This window comes from Hemicordylus capensis, chromosome 2 (genome assembly GCF_027244095.1).
Source record: "Hemicordylus capensis ecotype Gifberg chromosome 2, rHemCap1.1.pri, whole genome shotgun sequence".
NCBI lineage: Eukaryota > Metazoa > Chordata > Lepidosauria > Squamata > Cordylidae > Hemicordylus > Hemicordylus capensis.
In genome coordinates, this window is record NC_069658.1 from 343,528,962 (window position 1) to 343,545,521 (window position 16,560).

Consider the following 16,560-nt stretch of genomic DNA (forward strand, 5'->3'; position numbering starts at 1 on the left):
GCTGACAAATTACGATCTGCACCAGGTGTGAGTAGAGCACTGACATTTCACCATCCCCAAGCCCTATATAGATTCAATTACCTGCTTACATGCATCACATTAAAATTAGTGACACATTTAGCTGCAAAATGAAATAAGAGTCATGATATCCATTTTGGAAAAGAGATTTAAAGAACATTTAAAAAATCTATTTCTTTTTACCTTATGGGAATACAATTGGGAGTGTATGACTTACTGCTTTTCTTACTCATTCTCCTAGAGGGCCCCTTTTTAACTATCTGGGAATTTTTAGTGTACCTAAGTTTAGATTATGATAATGTTTGAAGGGACTGGAACACACTATGCCTAAAAACAATGAAAGCAAATAATAATAATGATCAAGTTTTCCTTTTGTACGAAGTTGAGAAAGAGGAGAAAGACCAACAGATCTCCTCCTACTTTATCCCGTCTGGGGAATTCAGATATAGGGGAAACAGTTATCTCAAATGTTACATCTACAAGTATTCAACTTCAGAGGAAAGTTCGATGTTTCAAAGCACAACTGCTCGGCGCACCGACACTAGTTCTCATCACCAAGAACTGCTAATACTACTATACAGGATGAGTCCACCACAGGTCTTTTTAAAGGGGCGATGCACATGTTTCAAAACCAAAGCAAGCTCCAGGGCCACCTGGGTCCCTATCAGCTGAGACCTTACCGCGATAAGAGCACTACTGCGGCCGTGCTGCTGCTGCTGCTGTTCACCGCCCGCGGTGTCGGCATCCAGGCCGTTGATTCCGGGCCTGTCGGAAGAAGCAGAGGTAGAGCCCACGGCACCCGGGGCTGGAGCGGGGAGAGCAGGCTGCGACGGGGCCGTTGGCTGGGGTGCTGCCGGCGGAGGCGGCTGGCGGTGCTTCCCGGCCCGCTTGGCCTTGGCCTGCAAACAGCGCTGGTGAAGGGCGAAGGTTTGCTGGCGCTCCAGTTCCAGGCGCTCAGGAGACACGGCCTGGTAGCGGGACTCACAGGCGCTGTGATGCCGCCGGCACAGCTCGATCCGCCGGCGGAGCCGCTCCATCACCGCGCTATGCCGCGGCACCACGAACTCCGCCATCGGGCAAGGGGGCAGAACCATGAGCCGAGAACTGGGTTGGGGGAGAGAAGAAGCAGGACTCCGCACCAAGCAGGCTGCTCTTCACACCGCCATAGCTGGCGGCTCGGGACGGGACACCGGGCGGGCAGTCTTCAAGCAACTTTCTTCGCCCTCCTCTGCTGCTGCCGCTGCCGCCCTTCCCAGGCGGGGGCGCCGCACTTGCCACCGCACGCGACCGAGCTCCGTTTCCTGGTTCAAGCCTGGAGCGCCGCGACCAGCCTTCTCTCCCCTCCCCTGCCCTCAGCTCAGGCCCAGAGCCACCCAAGCCTCCCGCTTCCCATTGTTATCCGCGCCTCAGTCGCCGCCATCTTGAAATTGTTTCTCTCCCTCCGCCTCCCGGAGAGCAAGCCCAATTCACAGGGGGCGGGCTTTCCTAGTTGCTGGCTGACGTCACAGCTTACGCACTCCTTGCTGGTGGGAGTTGACAGACACTCGAACGAATCAGCAGGGCTTTAGGACGGAAGAGAAAGGAAGAGTGGGGGGGGGGAATATTCTCTCCCTCTACCCCTCCCCCGCCATCTCTTCACTGCCCCTTCCCCCACGACCTTTCCGGAAGAGCATAAAAGGCGGAGCTTCGTGCTTGACAAATGGTGCCCTACTTCTCGTTGCCTATATTGTTGATAGCACCTCCCCATTTTAATAAAACGTTCAAGCAGCTCAGAGTTTTACACTTAGGAGGATTTTAGTAGATACCGTCCGAACTCTTTAAAGGCGTTTTCCCTCTCGAACCGTGTCGTTAAAAGGCGTTTTTAAAATTCGGTTTTGGGCCTTTAGTCAACCTACAATTAACTTTACATGTAACACCACCCTGCCATGCTGTTTTTTGGCGTCCTCTTTTCATGCAAACCAGGGGTCAAAAAAACCTCACCCCGAACAGGCGGATTTTGACCTGTTTAAGAAAGGTTAAGTAATAGTTATCAAAAATATAAACGATCTAATGATAGCTAAAACTAAATAGGAATATTACAGATGGTTGCCAACTGTGACAGAAGCTATTCCGCTACTGTCAGGGGCGTAACAAGGCTGGAGTGGGCCCAGAGACAAAATTTTAAAATGGGCCCCTCGCTGATAAACACACACACACTTCACAATATATAGTCATGTGACTTGCATCTGGGGGGCCCCTCGAGGCGTGGGGGCCCCCAGGCAGCCACCTCCCCTTGCCTAATAGTAGTTACGCCCCTGGCTACTACAGTATTCCCCTCCCACCCCCATTTTTCACATTATCAAGCTGTTAAATAGGGACTTAGATTTGAGACATCAGACCTGTCCTGGAGGGCTGACACTACAGGCACTAGAGTTCTAGCCATTTCTTTTCATTTTGCTTGATGAAGCAGAACTACAGGTTCCATTGATTTTCTCAGGTGTGCAGATTTAGGCTAGCACAGCAATTTCTCTCAGCATTCTCAGAAGTGAATGCTATATAGAGTAAGGCCTGGTTATCATGAATGTTGCATAAATTAAACTCCATGTTACCTATATGAAATATATGTTTACAAACATTTATATGCGGCCAGATATTACATAGATTAATTATTTCCAAGCAATTTTTTGTAGCCAGTAATACTTTTGCAAAAGAATGGCTTGTATACTCTTGGAGAATTATGGTGCACCAGCAGAAGCTCTTTGCTCTCACCACAGGAGACCTGCACCTATGCACTGACCATTCCGCACATGAAGTTCACCTCTGGCAAGCAGGAACTCCCAATTCTGCAAAATGTTAGGATAATGTTATGACAGGCTGAAAGCCCCCATCCCCCCACCTGGATGAAAGGTCTTTTTAAAAAAAATTTAAAAAAATGCTTACAAGTTCAACTTCCTTAATCTAAGCAAGGAGATGCAACTCATAGAACTGCAATTCTTCACTTTGACAGTCAACACTGTAGTGCATTTCAAAACAATATATTGCAAAACAAACAAACACTACACTATATAGGCATGATATTCTTCCAGTATTGGTTAGTTTCAGTTTCCTTAAGGACCTAGTGAATCTTCTGCCCTTTAAATTCAGCCTTACTACCAAAGATCAAAACATTATAGTAGACTAGACAATACATAAAGTGATTTAAGTTTCTTTATTAATCAGAGTAAGCTTACATTTGTTTATAACTTAACCAATATATTTATATACTACATCTTCAGTGTTCCCCCCCCCCTTAAATAACAGTCAGGACTTTTCTTGTAGAAAAAGTCACAGCCTTGGTTACCAACACTCAAGGGGTTTGAATCTGAAACTTGAATTGAGGCAATACTGGCATTTAGAAAACTAAGGGGAGAGAAGGCAGAAGGGTGCCAAGAAATGAGTCCTTAGCACCATATTTACTGCCACAGATTGTGGAGTCAAGCGCTGAAGAACCAGGATACCTTTCCCCATTAATGACTAGTTGCATGAGACTCCCTTGTCATCTGTAACATTTGAGATTGTCAGTACATTTTATATCACAATTTCAACTTATGCAGTGTAAATATTATTTAAGACCACTTGTTCATTGAAAAGTATTATCTTGTTTAAAAGCATCTACCTTTCACCCACACTAAATCACCCACAGATTACTTAAATGTCTTCCTAAACAGATAGTCTTAATATCCCATTCAAGTCATCCTGATGTTTTCTTTCAGTAGGAAGATTTCTTTTTAAAAATCTTCATAAGAGCACTAATGCAGTCTAGGTCTAGCTTCCCACTCCACCCCAACCCATTATCAATTCGATGGTGTCTGCATAAAATATATGTTCTATTAGCTTAATACAAAACATGTTTTCTCTGAAGTCTTTTAAAAAATTAATCCTCAAGGTCATGCAGAATTAGAACCTCAGAAACAATCGATTTTGTAATCTATGCAAATTCTTGCTTTATTCTGAAATAACTGATGCAACAGTCCTCTCCCAAAGTGGCATATTTCTTAGTATGGGTTCACAGACACCGGGCTCAAGGTTTTTAAAGTGGTACATTTCAAGCAATGACTTTTAAAAGTGTTGTTGTAGTGCCTTTTCAAATTTCACTGACATCAAAAAAAGCCAAAACATGCAGACAGGAAAGCTTTCTGAAGAGGTCCTGTGGAAGCCAGAAAATATATTCCCTTGGGTTTAATTATGTGTCACCTCAAGAGTTTCAGTCTGAAAAGGAAATTAGAATTTCATTCCTCACAGTATTCTGGAAAAAGGGGAACACGTGTTCCACAGGGTAGGGGAGGGGGATTGTTGTAGTAGCTTAGTCACAAGACAGATAGAACTAACAACTATATTAATATTGTACAAATTGAGGTGTTAAATGGCAAATGCAAATCTCTGTATGTAGGGAAATAGACTAGAGGCCACTATGAACAGCAGTTCCATTATAATCTGCTGTCAAAAGTTTAGGTCAGTGACTAAAAGGATCAAATTAAAACAAGCAATGCCTAGAAACTCCGCTTCCAATGAGCTAAGCAGCACTATTTTGGAAAGGTCAGGTATTAGAAAGTTTTACAAGGTAAATAAAGGTTTCAAAAAGTGAAGTGGTCCACAAGTACACGTTACATTTGTTTGAAAAACGCTATGCACTAGCCAATTTGAAAAATTCTGTGGGGCATTTGTGGTCACAAATCTGATCAGGACAATCCTACCTCACAGGCAGCAAAAGCTCTCTCAGTCACCAGTCAGTCCTAAAATGTTTTCAGAATTCACTTGAGAATATTTTATCCAGAAGTAAAAAACCTAGAGTGCTTTTATTCAGTGCACATAAAGCAACTCTGTTTTTTAAATGCTTAAACAGAGGGCAACAGGTAATAAAACATTCACTCTCTCCTCTTACTTCATGTCTTCCAATACAGCGTTAAGGAATTACAGTTATCCTTATATAGAGTAAACACTCTATATTCCACACAAAAAGGCTTCCAAATTGCTAGATACTCAATGCAGCACATTAAAAAAAATTTATTCAGCTGGAATTGGAACCCCCTACATTCACAATAGTTTGATACATGAAGAGCAGGTGGAGACTCAAATTATTACATATATCCAGTAAGTCTTTACATGCTCCTTCCTCAGCCACAAATACTGACGTATGCTTTTGGTGCAAGTCTTCAGGATCAGCTTGCCTGAGCTTTGCTCACTTCATCTCTGCGCACGAGCGTACGTACAATGGCAACGATGAGAAAGTTAGCAACACTGTTTTCTCCACAGTGTTTGGACCTCAAAGAAAGTACATTTTAGACACGCAACTTAACAGTGAGCTGAGCGTATGTATTCTACAGCAGTGAAGCTGTATTCTGAAGGAACTGCATAGTAGCAGAGGAAGCTGGAAGAGGAGGAGGGAGTTTAAAAACCACAGGAAAAAATATAGAAAACAATCCCAACACAATGAAAACAATTCAAGGACTAAAGCAACAAGACATTCAGTCTTAGTTTTAGTACCCTAAATCAAAAGCTGCTCCCAGATTCAGGCCACTTGAATACTGTTTCAACTGGGCAGTACCCATGACCAATGTACATATTTCATGGCCTCACCATGTTTTTTCTCCAGTGAGAAAGAAGGAAAGTTATTTGAGCACTTGATATAGCTTCTTAAATGGATTAAACTTTCTTCATCATCCTCTCTCTCTGACTGAAGTGGAAATATTAATGTAGTTGGTAAGTTTGCTTTAACATGATCAAATGAAGAGAAATACGTGGTGTATAAGAATGTCCATGTTTGTAAAAAAAAAAAATTATAAAAACTGCATATCACCTAGCATTTTTCTAAGCTTTGCTGTTCATATCCATTGATAGATGAATACATTAATTTAAAGCCAAGGTTTTAGGACTGGCAATTCTATCATTCTATTTAGAAAGAAATTTTTTTTTAAAAAAATGTTAGTTCTTGTAACATTCCAGAAATTCATAGCTCGGTTGTGTTAAATGCATTCTCTTTCTACAGGAATACTCTATTTAAAAAACACAATTGCGAATATTTGACTGCTAAACACTCATTTACATTGAAGAGTATCTGACAGGAACCTGTGGATGGTGAAGTCTTGAGGTTTTTCTGAGTTTCAGCAAAAGGTATCCAAGGTCCTCTCCCAAAATCATGTTGGGGAAAATTAAACAGATCAAGTTCTTAGGATATTTTAATCTTTTCTTGGTCTTCTGTTTCTGGGGGAACTATTCACAGTTTCTTCTTCCTATAAAAACAAGCCACATTTTAATATAAATAAAGCACTAACCCATGTGAATTTCTTCTCTAGAAAAAGCTTTAAGTTCATTTGTTTGCTGCAACATGCACTTGCAGCTCGAATTCTGCATCCTGCTACAACTGTAAATCCCACTGCTACACTGACATATGAAGTCGTGTGTTTGTCTCTTCAACTGCCAGTCAAACCAAACTTAACAGTAGCTGCACATGCAGTTCTTCTCCAACAGACTTAGGAATTTTTCAAATGGACGCAACTTCTATTTACACATTTTCAAGGTACAGAACCATGTTTATTACTAGGACACAGGTCAGATGACAAAATCAAACCGACATTTTCCGTAGATTAACATCCGATGTAATCTTGAAGTGTGCTAGTAGATGTAACATTCAACTCAGCAACTGTCAAATCCACACATTCAAACTTTTTTTTTTAACTTAAGGTTACATTGGCCTCTCAGAATTCACATAATTGGCCACACAGGCTAAGGTCCACGGGCTATAGGAAGGAGGCCCATGGAAGATGTTGCAGTTGCGATTCAGGACTTATGAAAAATAATGTTACAGTAGATCACAAGCTCCCTCTCCCCCCAAGTGCAAAGCTTTGCAATTAAATGTTTACCTGTATAATGCGTTTACTATCTTCCTCCTCCTCCTCCTCCTCCTCCTGACTGTCGCCATCTGCATCACCATCACTCCTCTGCTTCTCTTCTAAAGTATATATAAGTTTGATTATTACAAAATGTAACTTGCCTTTCCTGGCCTCATGTTTCCTGCAGACCACATCCATCCATCCATTCATCCTCCAATGATGCCAGCTTCCAATTATAATTTTGCAACTTTTCACCTAAAGCTTTAGTGATTTCTGGGCCACTGAATAGGGTTTATTTTGTTTACCTGGCTTCTCATCATTTATTTCCTCTTCTTCTTCTTCATCATCATCTTCTTCTTCATCTTCTGCTTCTCCCTTGTCCTTCTCCTCCACCTTCTCCTCCTCATTTACATCAGGTTGAGGGGCATCAGTCTTCTTATATTCTGCAGCACTTGGTTGTTTCTGAAATAATTGTCAAAGGAGTTCCACAGTTAAGTTTATCAGATGGTTCACTTCTGTTTTGATCCTACCAAATGTTTTGAAACTTGGGAGGGCTTCAAGCCATTTCCAAAGCACATACCTTTCCAGAGCAACAGAAGAGGACAACAAGAAACACAGGCAGAGCTACAGTTAAGATGTAGACTACCCAAAGCCAGGGACGCTCTTCAGCTGCTGACATCATCTGACCCACAATGCCAGGCTAGAAGATAAACAAAAACTTTAAGTAGCAAGTATTCATTATCATGCAATCAGGCAGGACAGCTGCCAAAGAAGTCTAACAGTCAGTATGTTCATATTTCTCTCAATTACCACAGGGAACTCAGAATCTGACTACATGAAATAATATATTTTAAGTGTGAATTAGTGCATTAGCAGATATATTAGTCACAACCAAATTTCTAAAATCTCTATAGTATCAAAATTCACAAATAGTGATTTCTAACAAAACTATTTCAATATGGTTTAATAGCGCTTGCTCTAAGCGAGTTAATGAGCTTTGCAGAATATTAACCACAGAGATTTGCCAATAATGGCTTACCACTACAATTGTGTGGATAACACTACAGGTCTTTGAATAAAAGACTTTCAACTCAAAAGATCTACTTTTTGAGCAAAAGCAAGACCATCCTTTTGCCCAGGCCTCTAATCTGTAAAAACAGAACACACTTACCTAGCCCAAAGGGATTTAGGAAAGAGTTTATTTAGTAGCATACATAAACTTCCTAAAAGTCATACCATGCAATAACACACTTAAACACTGCCCTAGGTTTTCTTTTGAACAACCAACAAATATTTATATACCACTTTTCAACAAATGTTTCCAAAGCAGTTTACAAAGGGCTCAAATCTAAAAAGAAACATAAGACAGACACCAGCAACAGTCACTGGAGGTACTATGCTGGGGGTGGATAGAGCCACAGTTACTCTCCCCCTGCTAAATAAAGAGAATCACCATGTTAAAAATGTGTCTCTTTGCCAAGTTAGCAGGGGAACAAAGACACAACCAAGAATTTGTTGAAAAGAAACACAGAATGGGAAGAATTAGCAAGTACTGGATTATGTTTTTTTGCTGATTTGCATCAAAACTATACAAAGAAGCCAGTTTTCAATTCTCACCTCAGCAGCACCATCAGCTGCCTTCTTCAGACCCCATCCATCATTACCCCAGTCATCTGCCACTGCCCGATCCGTACAGATGATGAAGTTATCAAAGAATATGTCGGAAGTCATAGACCATAACTCAAGTCCCAAAGCACTAAAAGGAGTCATTTTGAAAGGCTCCAAGTCTTCAAAGAAGTCTGGGTTTGGAATTTTCCTTGGCTTCCAAATACCCTGGAGAACACACAGATATCACTCAGTCAGTTGTAACACAGGCATTCATTTTCATCGCTCCTTCAGAGACTCTTGAATGGATCTGAATACTCTGACAAATCACTACAGGTGCATATTCAGTGAACAACATTCAGACTAGTTAGATACTAACTAAGCACAATCAAAATTAATGAGACAAATTGGTCATGAGCAATAAGTCCCATTAATTTCAATGAGACTTAATCATGACTAACTTAGCCTAGATGTTGCCCAGTATGTATTGATGAGATTAGTATTTTCCAATGATACTTTTTCCAGTCCATATCTACTTTTTACCCACATTTGCAGCAATTTTCTGCCCATATCTCAATAGGGGAACACAGGATTTGCATGCACAAGGTCCCAGGTTCAATCCCTAGTATCTCCAACTAAAAGGGCCTCACACAGCAGCACTGGGAAATACCTCTTATGAGACCCTAGGGAACTCTGCCAACAACAATAGATAATACAGGACTAAATGCATCAGTGGTATAATTCAGTTTCATATTTTCAGGTGATTATTATTATTATTTTTTTAAAAAAACTAAATCAACCAAAATCCCTCCCCCCTAAAAAATGCAGCGTTAAGCATACTTTAAGTATTTTATTCTAGCCATTCCTTACATTTAGAGGTTACATATTCCTTACATAAGGTTTAGACGCAATGGCGGTCTAAAAGAAACTGAGGAAGACACGCCCAACTGCCTTGTTTAATGGAAGCACAATCACATGCAGGGCAGTTGGAGGCGGCATGAGGAGCTAATCAAGCGGTCCGTGAGGTCCCTGCACAGGCACAGAACCCCATTCTTTATTATTCTTATTATTCTTATTATTATTACATTTATATCCCGCTCTTCCTCCAAGGAGCCCAGAGCGGTGTACTACATACTTGAGTTTCTCTTTCACAACAACCCTGTGAAGTAGCTTAGGCTGAGAGAGAAGTGACTGGCCCAGAGTCACCCAGCTAGTTTCATGAGCCAGTAACTTTATGAATGCAACGGATCACTATCCAGATTATCTAGTTAAATCTGAGTAACTGAATAAACTGGTACAAATTAAAATATACAGAGTCTTAGAAGCAGAGTTGATAATATAAGGAAATCTACCTGGTAGTTAGGATTATCAATCATGGGAGGCTTCCATTTGCCTTTATAATTGGGATTGTCAATTGTAGGTCGTTGCCAAGCACCACAGCCAGGAGCCGACTCGCATTTGGGATTTGCGATCTGAGGTGCCTCCCATTCTCCATCCATATCTTCATCCCTGGGGGGTTGGAAGGAGAGAAGCCCATTTTAGGACTCTACTTTCTATGTTTCTCTCTTTTTAATATACAAAGAAAATTAGGAATGCATTTAACAAAAGAAAAGTTTTAAGGGTAATTATTCTAGTGTTGAAAAGCAACACAAAATATTAAGGAACTATGCTAGAAATCCATCTTTGTAGCATAAAAGCCAGGAACTGGAAATCAGAAGTGGACATTTTACCATTGTCACATCTGTCAGTGGCTCGTAACCTAAAAATGCTTTCAATTCATTCATAGCATAAGAATCAGACAACCTTTGTGCTACAATCTAAAGTTAAAATTTAGATGTAAGCTATCTAAATCAGGGGTGTCAAACTCAATCGGGTGGTGGGTCGTATTTGATGCTGATGCACTTCCAGAAGGCCACACAGACTCACACCACCTTCTGTTGCCTCGTATCAGCTACTATCCTCCCCCTCCTCCTCTCTTTCTCTTCCTTTCTTTCTCCCTTGCCCTGCCATTTAAATTAGCTGAATGCACTACTTTTACACCAGGATATGCTCGGGAAAATTAATTTTTTTGGGAAGAAATTCTGAATATCATAATTCCTGATTGCCTACAGATATCAAATTTTGCATACACAATCCTGCCAGTGAAATTAGCTAAATGCACTACTTTTTACACCAGAATTTCTCAGGGAAAATTTAAATACTTGTTTTTATTGAATAAAACTGAACATAACCAACATAGTTAACTGTTAATGTCCTCAGATTTTTAACACTCAATAAGATCAATAATTTCAAAGCAACATCATACCCCAAGAAAAGTGGAACCTCTCTTCCCCTCTCCTTTAACCTCCACTCACCATTATTTCTTCCTTCTCCTCCCTCCTCAGTCTTTTCCTCCCACCCACCCACAAGATAAAGTGTCCCACGCCGTCTTCGGTTTTGTTATTGTCGTCATCTTCCTCCCCTCCGCCCTTTATCTCTGGCTCCTCCTCTTCTGGGATAGCACTCTTTGCACTGAAAAGCCCAAGGGAGGAGGAGGAGGAGGAGAGAAGAAGGAAGCAACTCAGCTTCCAGTGCCACGCATGGGGTATTGGGGAGAAAGAGAAATACCAGAACTGGTGGAGGTGGTGGAGAGGCAGGCCAGGGAAGGGGAGAGAAGAGAAGGAAACCTGCTGGTCGGTTAGAAATAAGTATATGTGCCACCTCTTCACAGCCTCACGCGAGCCAGTCAGCTGACCTCCATGGGCCTGATCTGGCCCATGGGCCAACAGTTTGACACACCTGATATAAATCATAAAAATATTGGCTTCTTGAAGAAATAAGTTACAGCAAGCACCTGATTTAGTGAGGATATAATATTTTCAGACCTGTTCCACTTACTCCACTAGGGTTGCTAGATCAGCAGCATGGAAAATCTTTTCATCTATAAATCAGCTGACGGCGAGATAGGGCAAGAGGAAGTACTCAATTGCCACACTCTGCCACTGAAGTGGCTGTTGAAAAGGACATCTCTTTGGCCAAGCTGCCACTTAGCAGCACTCAAATATCTCCCACCTCACTGTCTACAAGCAAAAGGAATTTTTAATTCTGATCTGGCAACTCTATATATGCTACACATCAGCTTAGGTGCATAACTGAGCAAAAAGACTTTACGCTCATCTATTATCTAATTCCACCATTGCTGCCATCCCCAAACATAGATTGTTTTCTTTTTATCATGATTTCAAAGAACAATTTAGATATACGAAGGGGGGGGAAGGAAAATTTATTATGAATAAAAAAGTCCATCAAGTTAATCATCTTGCTTCCAACAGTAGCCAGCTAGATAAGAACATAAGAACAGCCCTGCTGGATCAGGCCCAAGGCCCACTGAGGGCATGTTCTGCTCTTATTCTCCTGCAACTAGTATTCAGAGGCATCCTGCCTCTGAGGCTGGGGTGGCCTATAGCCCTCCGACTTGTAACCGTTGATAGACCTCTCCTCCATGAAGTTATCCAAACCCCTCTTAAAGCCATCTAGCGGGAAGCTGATAACAGAATGTGGTGACTGAAGTGGTCCTTTGCTGTGTGACTTCCCCATTTCCCAATGGTATTCAGAGGAACACTGCTTCTAAATCTGGAGCTTCCATTTAGCGATCATGCTTAACACTCAGTTAAGCAGACTTGTCCTCCACAAATTTGTCAAATCCCATTTTAAAACTATCACCATAACTTGTGAAAGCAAATTTCACAAATGAATTATGCACTATGTTAAGTAGTACTGGCATACATCCAGACTGGTGTTGTACCAGTGTATTGAGAGAAGATACACGCCCCTCAAAGCTGTTTGCAACGTTGTTGCACTACTACTAGCAGAACACCTTCTCCAGGACATAGACAAGGTTGTGCAACGTGTCGTCATCTTCCAGCAGCAAAATTAGTTTGAAACAGAGGTTCCTTTCTTTGCACAAAGCTATTATGCTAGTGCAACACCAGTCTGAATGTAGATCAGGGCTGCTCAACTTCGGCCCTCCTGCAGATGTTGGCCTACAACTCCCATAATTCCTGGCTATTGTCCACTGTGACTGGGGATTATGGGAGTTGTAGTCCAAAAACAGCTGGGGGCCTAAGTTGAGCAGGCCTGAAGTAGATTGTTCTCTTTTTGACTGTGCTGAATCTCCTGTCAATAAGTGTACTAGATCCTAAGTTCCAGTACTGAAAGAGGGAAAACGATCCCCTGGGTTCACTCTTTCCACACCATGCATAATTATATGAACTTCTATCATATCCCTCCTTAGCTGTCTTTAGCCTAACCAAACAGTATAAGGCAACCCAGGAGTCTGTGGAATGTACAGCAAGAAAATAAAAGTTGCAAGTTGCATATTTTTAGTATGGTAGTGTGACGGACTGGAGGTTACTCTATACTTCCCTAGGCATCTATCCAGGGATTGCTCTGATCCAAATTAGGAGCACAATGCTCCTTCAAGATAGGCTGCCACCAGTCGAAGACTAATCTAACATCACTGACCAGCTCAGACATGGATTCAACAACCTAGAACTGCCTGGCTTGGAGTGCAGCCGGAGTCCGCACAACGCAGCTCCACTCTTCCCTCTAAGACATGTGCATGTACACATGCCCACAAGTTTCTTGGTGTCTGCTTAGTTAATTTTGAACCTGCTCAAATTGAATCAGGAAGGCCCCACTTTGAATGTACGTGCATGCATACTGCCTTGATACTGCTGCCTAGAACAAAACTCATTCTGCATATAGATGGAAATTTTTTTAGAGAATATTGCCCTGCTCTAGACAGACCAAGATATTAATCTGAAAACTCCTCATCGTTTTCATTAGCATAACCTTACAAAGCACATAGTGAAGAGTTTTGCAAGTAACCCTTCAGAAATTTTAAACCAGACTGAAGCCAAAAGAACCTAAGAACAGCCCTGCTAGATCAGGCCCAGGGCCCATCCAGTCCAGCACAACTTCACACAGTGACCCACCAGCTGCCTCTGAGAAGCCCACAGGCAAGAGGTGAGGGCATGCCCTCTCTCTTGCTGTTGTACCCCTGCAACTGGTATTGAGAAGCATTGTGCCTCTGAGGCTGGAGGAGGCCTATAGCCACCAGATTAGTAGCCACTGATAGACCTGTCCACCATGAATTTGTCTAAGTTCCTTTTAAAGCCATCCAAGCTAGTGGCCATCACCACATCCCGTGGCAGAGCATTCTATAGATTAATAATGCACTTTGTGAAAAAGTTCTTTTGTTGGTCCTAAATTTCCTAGCCATCAGTTTCATGGGATGACCCCTAGTTTTAGTGTTGTGAGAGGGGAAAAAAAATTCTCTGTCCACTCTATACCCCATGCATAATTACCTTGATTATGTCTCCCTGTAGTCGCCTCTTTTCCAAACTAAAAAGCCCCAGATGCTGTAGCCTTGCCTCATAAGGAAGGTGCTCAAGGCCCCTGATCACCTTGGTTGACCTCTTTTCCAGTTCTACAATGTCCTTAAGATACGATGACCAGAACTGCAAGTAGTACTCCAAATGTGGCTACACCATAAATTTGTGTAAGTGCATGATAATTTTAGCATTTTTATTTTCAATCCCCTTCACAATGTTTCCTAGCATGGAATTTGACTTTTTCACAGCTGCTGCACACTGAGTCAACACTTTCAATGAGCTGTCCACCATGACCAAGATCTCTCTCCTGGTCAGTCACAGAGAGCTCAGATCCCATCAGCGTGTATGTGAAGCTGGGGTTTTGTGCCCCAATATACATCACTTTACACTTGCTTACACTGAACCGCATTTGCCATTTTGTCACCCACTCACCCAGTTTGGAGATCCTTTTGGAACACTTCATAATCTGTTCTGGATTTCACTATCCTGAATAGTTTAGTGTAATCTGCAAATTTGGCCACTGCTGCTTACCCCAACTTCTAGATCATTTATGAACAAGTTAAAGAATTGTCCTTATTCAGTAACAAAAGGGAGGCATGTCCCCCATTCAGAGCACTCAGGGTAGAGTGTAAGTGTAAGATATTCTTGAGCTAAGCTGGAAATCTGAGTTTCATCACAAGTAGCAAAACTACTCTGTCCTTAATACTGACTACTTTATAACAAACATACGAGGAAACCTAAAATATTTGAAAAGTCAGAAGCAAACCAAGAAGTAATCTTAAAATCAAAAAGCAGAATTCTGTAACTGTAGCCTATGAAAGAAGTGAGCTATAAAATACAGAATGTAGGGAGTCAGTGTTCAAACTAGTAAGAGTGGTAGTAATAGTAACTAGCTGGCCCGGGCGCAGAACATCTGCGCCTCTAGTTTCCCTGCCGTCATTTTCTCCCCCGCCGTTTTCTTTGCCCACCCTCTATACCCCGCACCCACCGCTTTCTTCTCCTGCCCGCCCCCCGGCTGTTTTCTTCCTTACCCAGCCACCCACAAGCCTGTCTGGCGCCACCGCTTTTCTCTCCCCCTGCCGGCAGCTAGCTTGCGAACTCTCGCAAGAGCTGCCACACATGGGATTAGTGGTGAGTATGCCTTAGAGAAAAACAGATAGATAGTCGACATAGAGGGTTCACAGAACAGGCATTGAGAAGTCACACAGAGAGTTCAGGATGAGACACAATCCTGGAAACAATTTTGTTCCTGAAATGATCACACTAACTTCAACTTTGTGTGTCAGTTGTTGGTGTCCTCCTACCTCCTTAAGATCAGCAGAGCCAACTTCCTAGTTTAAGAGCCAGCGTTAACTTACCAGTCTTCTGGTTTCTCTGCATCAGGGTCAGCTACATATTCTGGCTCATCATCTAACCAACCTTCAGGCTTCACAGCATCCTCATCTGGAATCTTAGCAGGAGCATCCTCATCCCTAAACACAGCAGAAATAGTTATCAGTTTTAACTTTGTTAATGTAATGGTGAAGAAAACTTGCCATGATCAAGAAATCTTTCAGTCTCAGATGAGACGCCAACATTTTATTTCATGTTTGTGGTCGTTTGAGCAATTAAAAAAATAATTCCCTCCTTCCACGATTTCTCTCTCCCCCCTGTATGTGCAATTGGGAGCTGCACAGGATTGGTTGATTGTCTTCAGTTCTTTAGCTGAATCATGGTGTGGAGTTGTATATAAGAACAAAACTAAGCCACCTCTGTATAGCACTTATGATGATGTCTTACATCAAAACATGATATTGGCAGTGGTCCCCTGTATCCCAGTTGGTCAGCAGACCTACTTCTGTTGGTGAAATCTCTCTAGTTGGGCAATGCCTCCCCAGCTGGGAGCAGCTGCCTCAAGGGAGGGATAATAGTCCAACCATTAGAGTGCAGCACCTTGTGAGCCTTGCGACCAAGGACACTGACCCAATAGTGCATAACTTCTTTGCAGTAACTACAATTTAACCTCTGATGGTAGAGGGCACTTGGGGAGAGGTTTGGGCAGAAGGTGGCCCTTCAGATATCCAGGTGCTAGACTATTTAGCCTACTTAATTTCGCTGATAAAATGTGTATGCTTTGATATCTATAATATAAAGCTGCTTCGGACTGATTGACTCTCACTCACTCACTCCTGAGACCAAACCACAGAAGACAGAAACATACTGTTTTCACAGATAGTCTGGACAAAGTATGAAACCTAACCCCCCAAAAAATCCCATACCCTGGGGGGAAAAATCATTATTTCTCCAGAAAATCCCCCCCATTTGACAGCATGGGGAATGAGACTTCACAGAGTTATGAAAAGACTAGCATCAGAGAGATAAGATGTGAATACAGTACACTTGCAAACTGCAAGCTGTTTTACTAGTATGTATATAACATTCTTGCTGTATTGTAGTGAGACTGGATGTTACAGCTAGCTGGTAGAAAAGACTCATGAGCTACCAAAACTAATTACAATATTTGGACTCCCACTCATATGCACACTGAGATAAGCACAGGGCAGTGTGCGTGTGCCTCAAACACAGCACACATGGAAATTTGCAACATGACAATAATACGTCATGCCAGCGTGGTGTAGTAGTTAGAGTGCTGGACTAGGACCGGGGAGACCTGAGTTCAAATCCCCATTCAGCCATGAGACTTGCTGGGTGACTCTGGGCCAGTCACTTCTCTC

At 42.1% G+C, this 16,560-nt stretch overlaps 2 protein-coding genes across 6 annotated transcripts in view; both read right to left on the minus strand.

Annotated features, from left to right (window-relative positions):
* Nucleotides 1-1,572, minus strand: part of MAML1 (mastermind like transcriptional coactivator 1) — a 42,011-nt gene extending 40,439 nt beyond the window's left edge. For both annotated transcript variants that reach the window (XM_053300545.1, XM_053300544.1), the window contains exon 1: nucleotides 699-1,572. In XM_053300545.1, coding sequence (XP_053156520.1) covers nucleotides 699-1,112 — 414 coding nt within the window. In that variant the 5' untranslated portion in view covers nucleotides 1,113-1,572. The remainder of the gene's footprint in view (nucleotides 1-698) is intronic.
* Nucleotides 1,573-5,020: 3,448 nt separating this feature from the next.
* Nucleotides 5,021-16,560, minus strand: part of CANX (calnexin) — a 45,006-nt gene continuing 33,466 nt past the window's right edge. For all 4 annotated transcript variants that reach the window (XM_053295191.1, XM_053295190.1, XM_053295188.1 and 1 more), the window contains exons 9-15: nucleotides 15,205-15,318; nucleotides 9,824-9,980; nucleotides 8,484-8,699; nucleotides 7,447-7,566; nucleotides 7,172-7,328; nucleotides 6,897-6,985; nucleotides 5,021-6,266 (exon numbers count right to left, since the gene is read on the minus strand). In XM_053295191.1, the coding sequence (XP_053151166.1) occupies nucleotides 6,213-6,266; nucleotides 6,897-6,985; nucleotides 7,172-7,328; nucleotides 7,447-7,566; nucleotides 8,484-8,699; nucleotides 9,824-9,980; nucleotides 15,205-15,318 (907 nt within the window). In that variant the 3' untranslated portion in view covers nucleotides 5,021-6,212. The remainder of the gene's footprint in view (nucleotides 6,267-6,896; nucleotides 6,986-7,171; nucleotides 7,329-7,446; nucleotides 7,567-8,483; nucleotides 8,700-9,823; nucleotides 9,981-15,204; nucleotides 15,319-16,560) is intronic.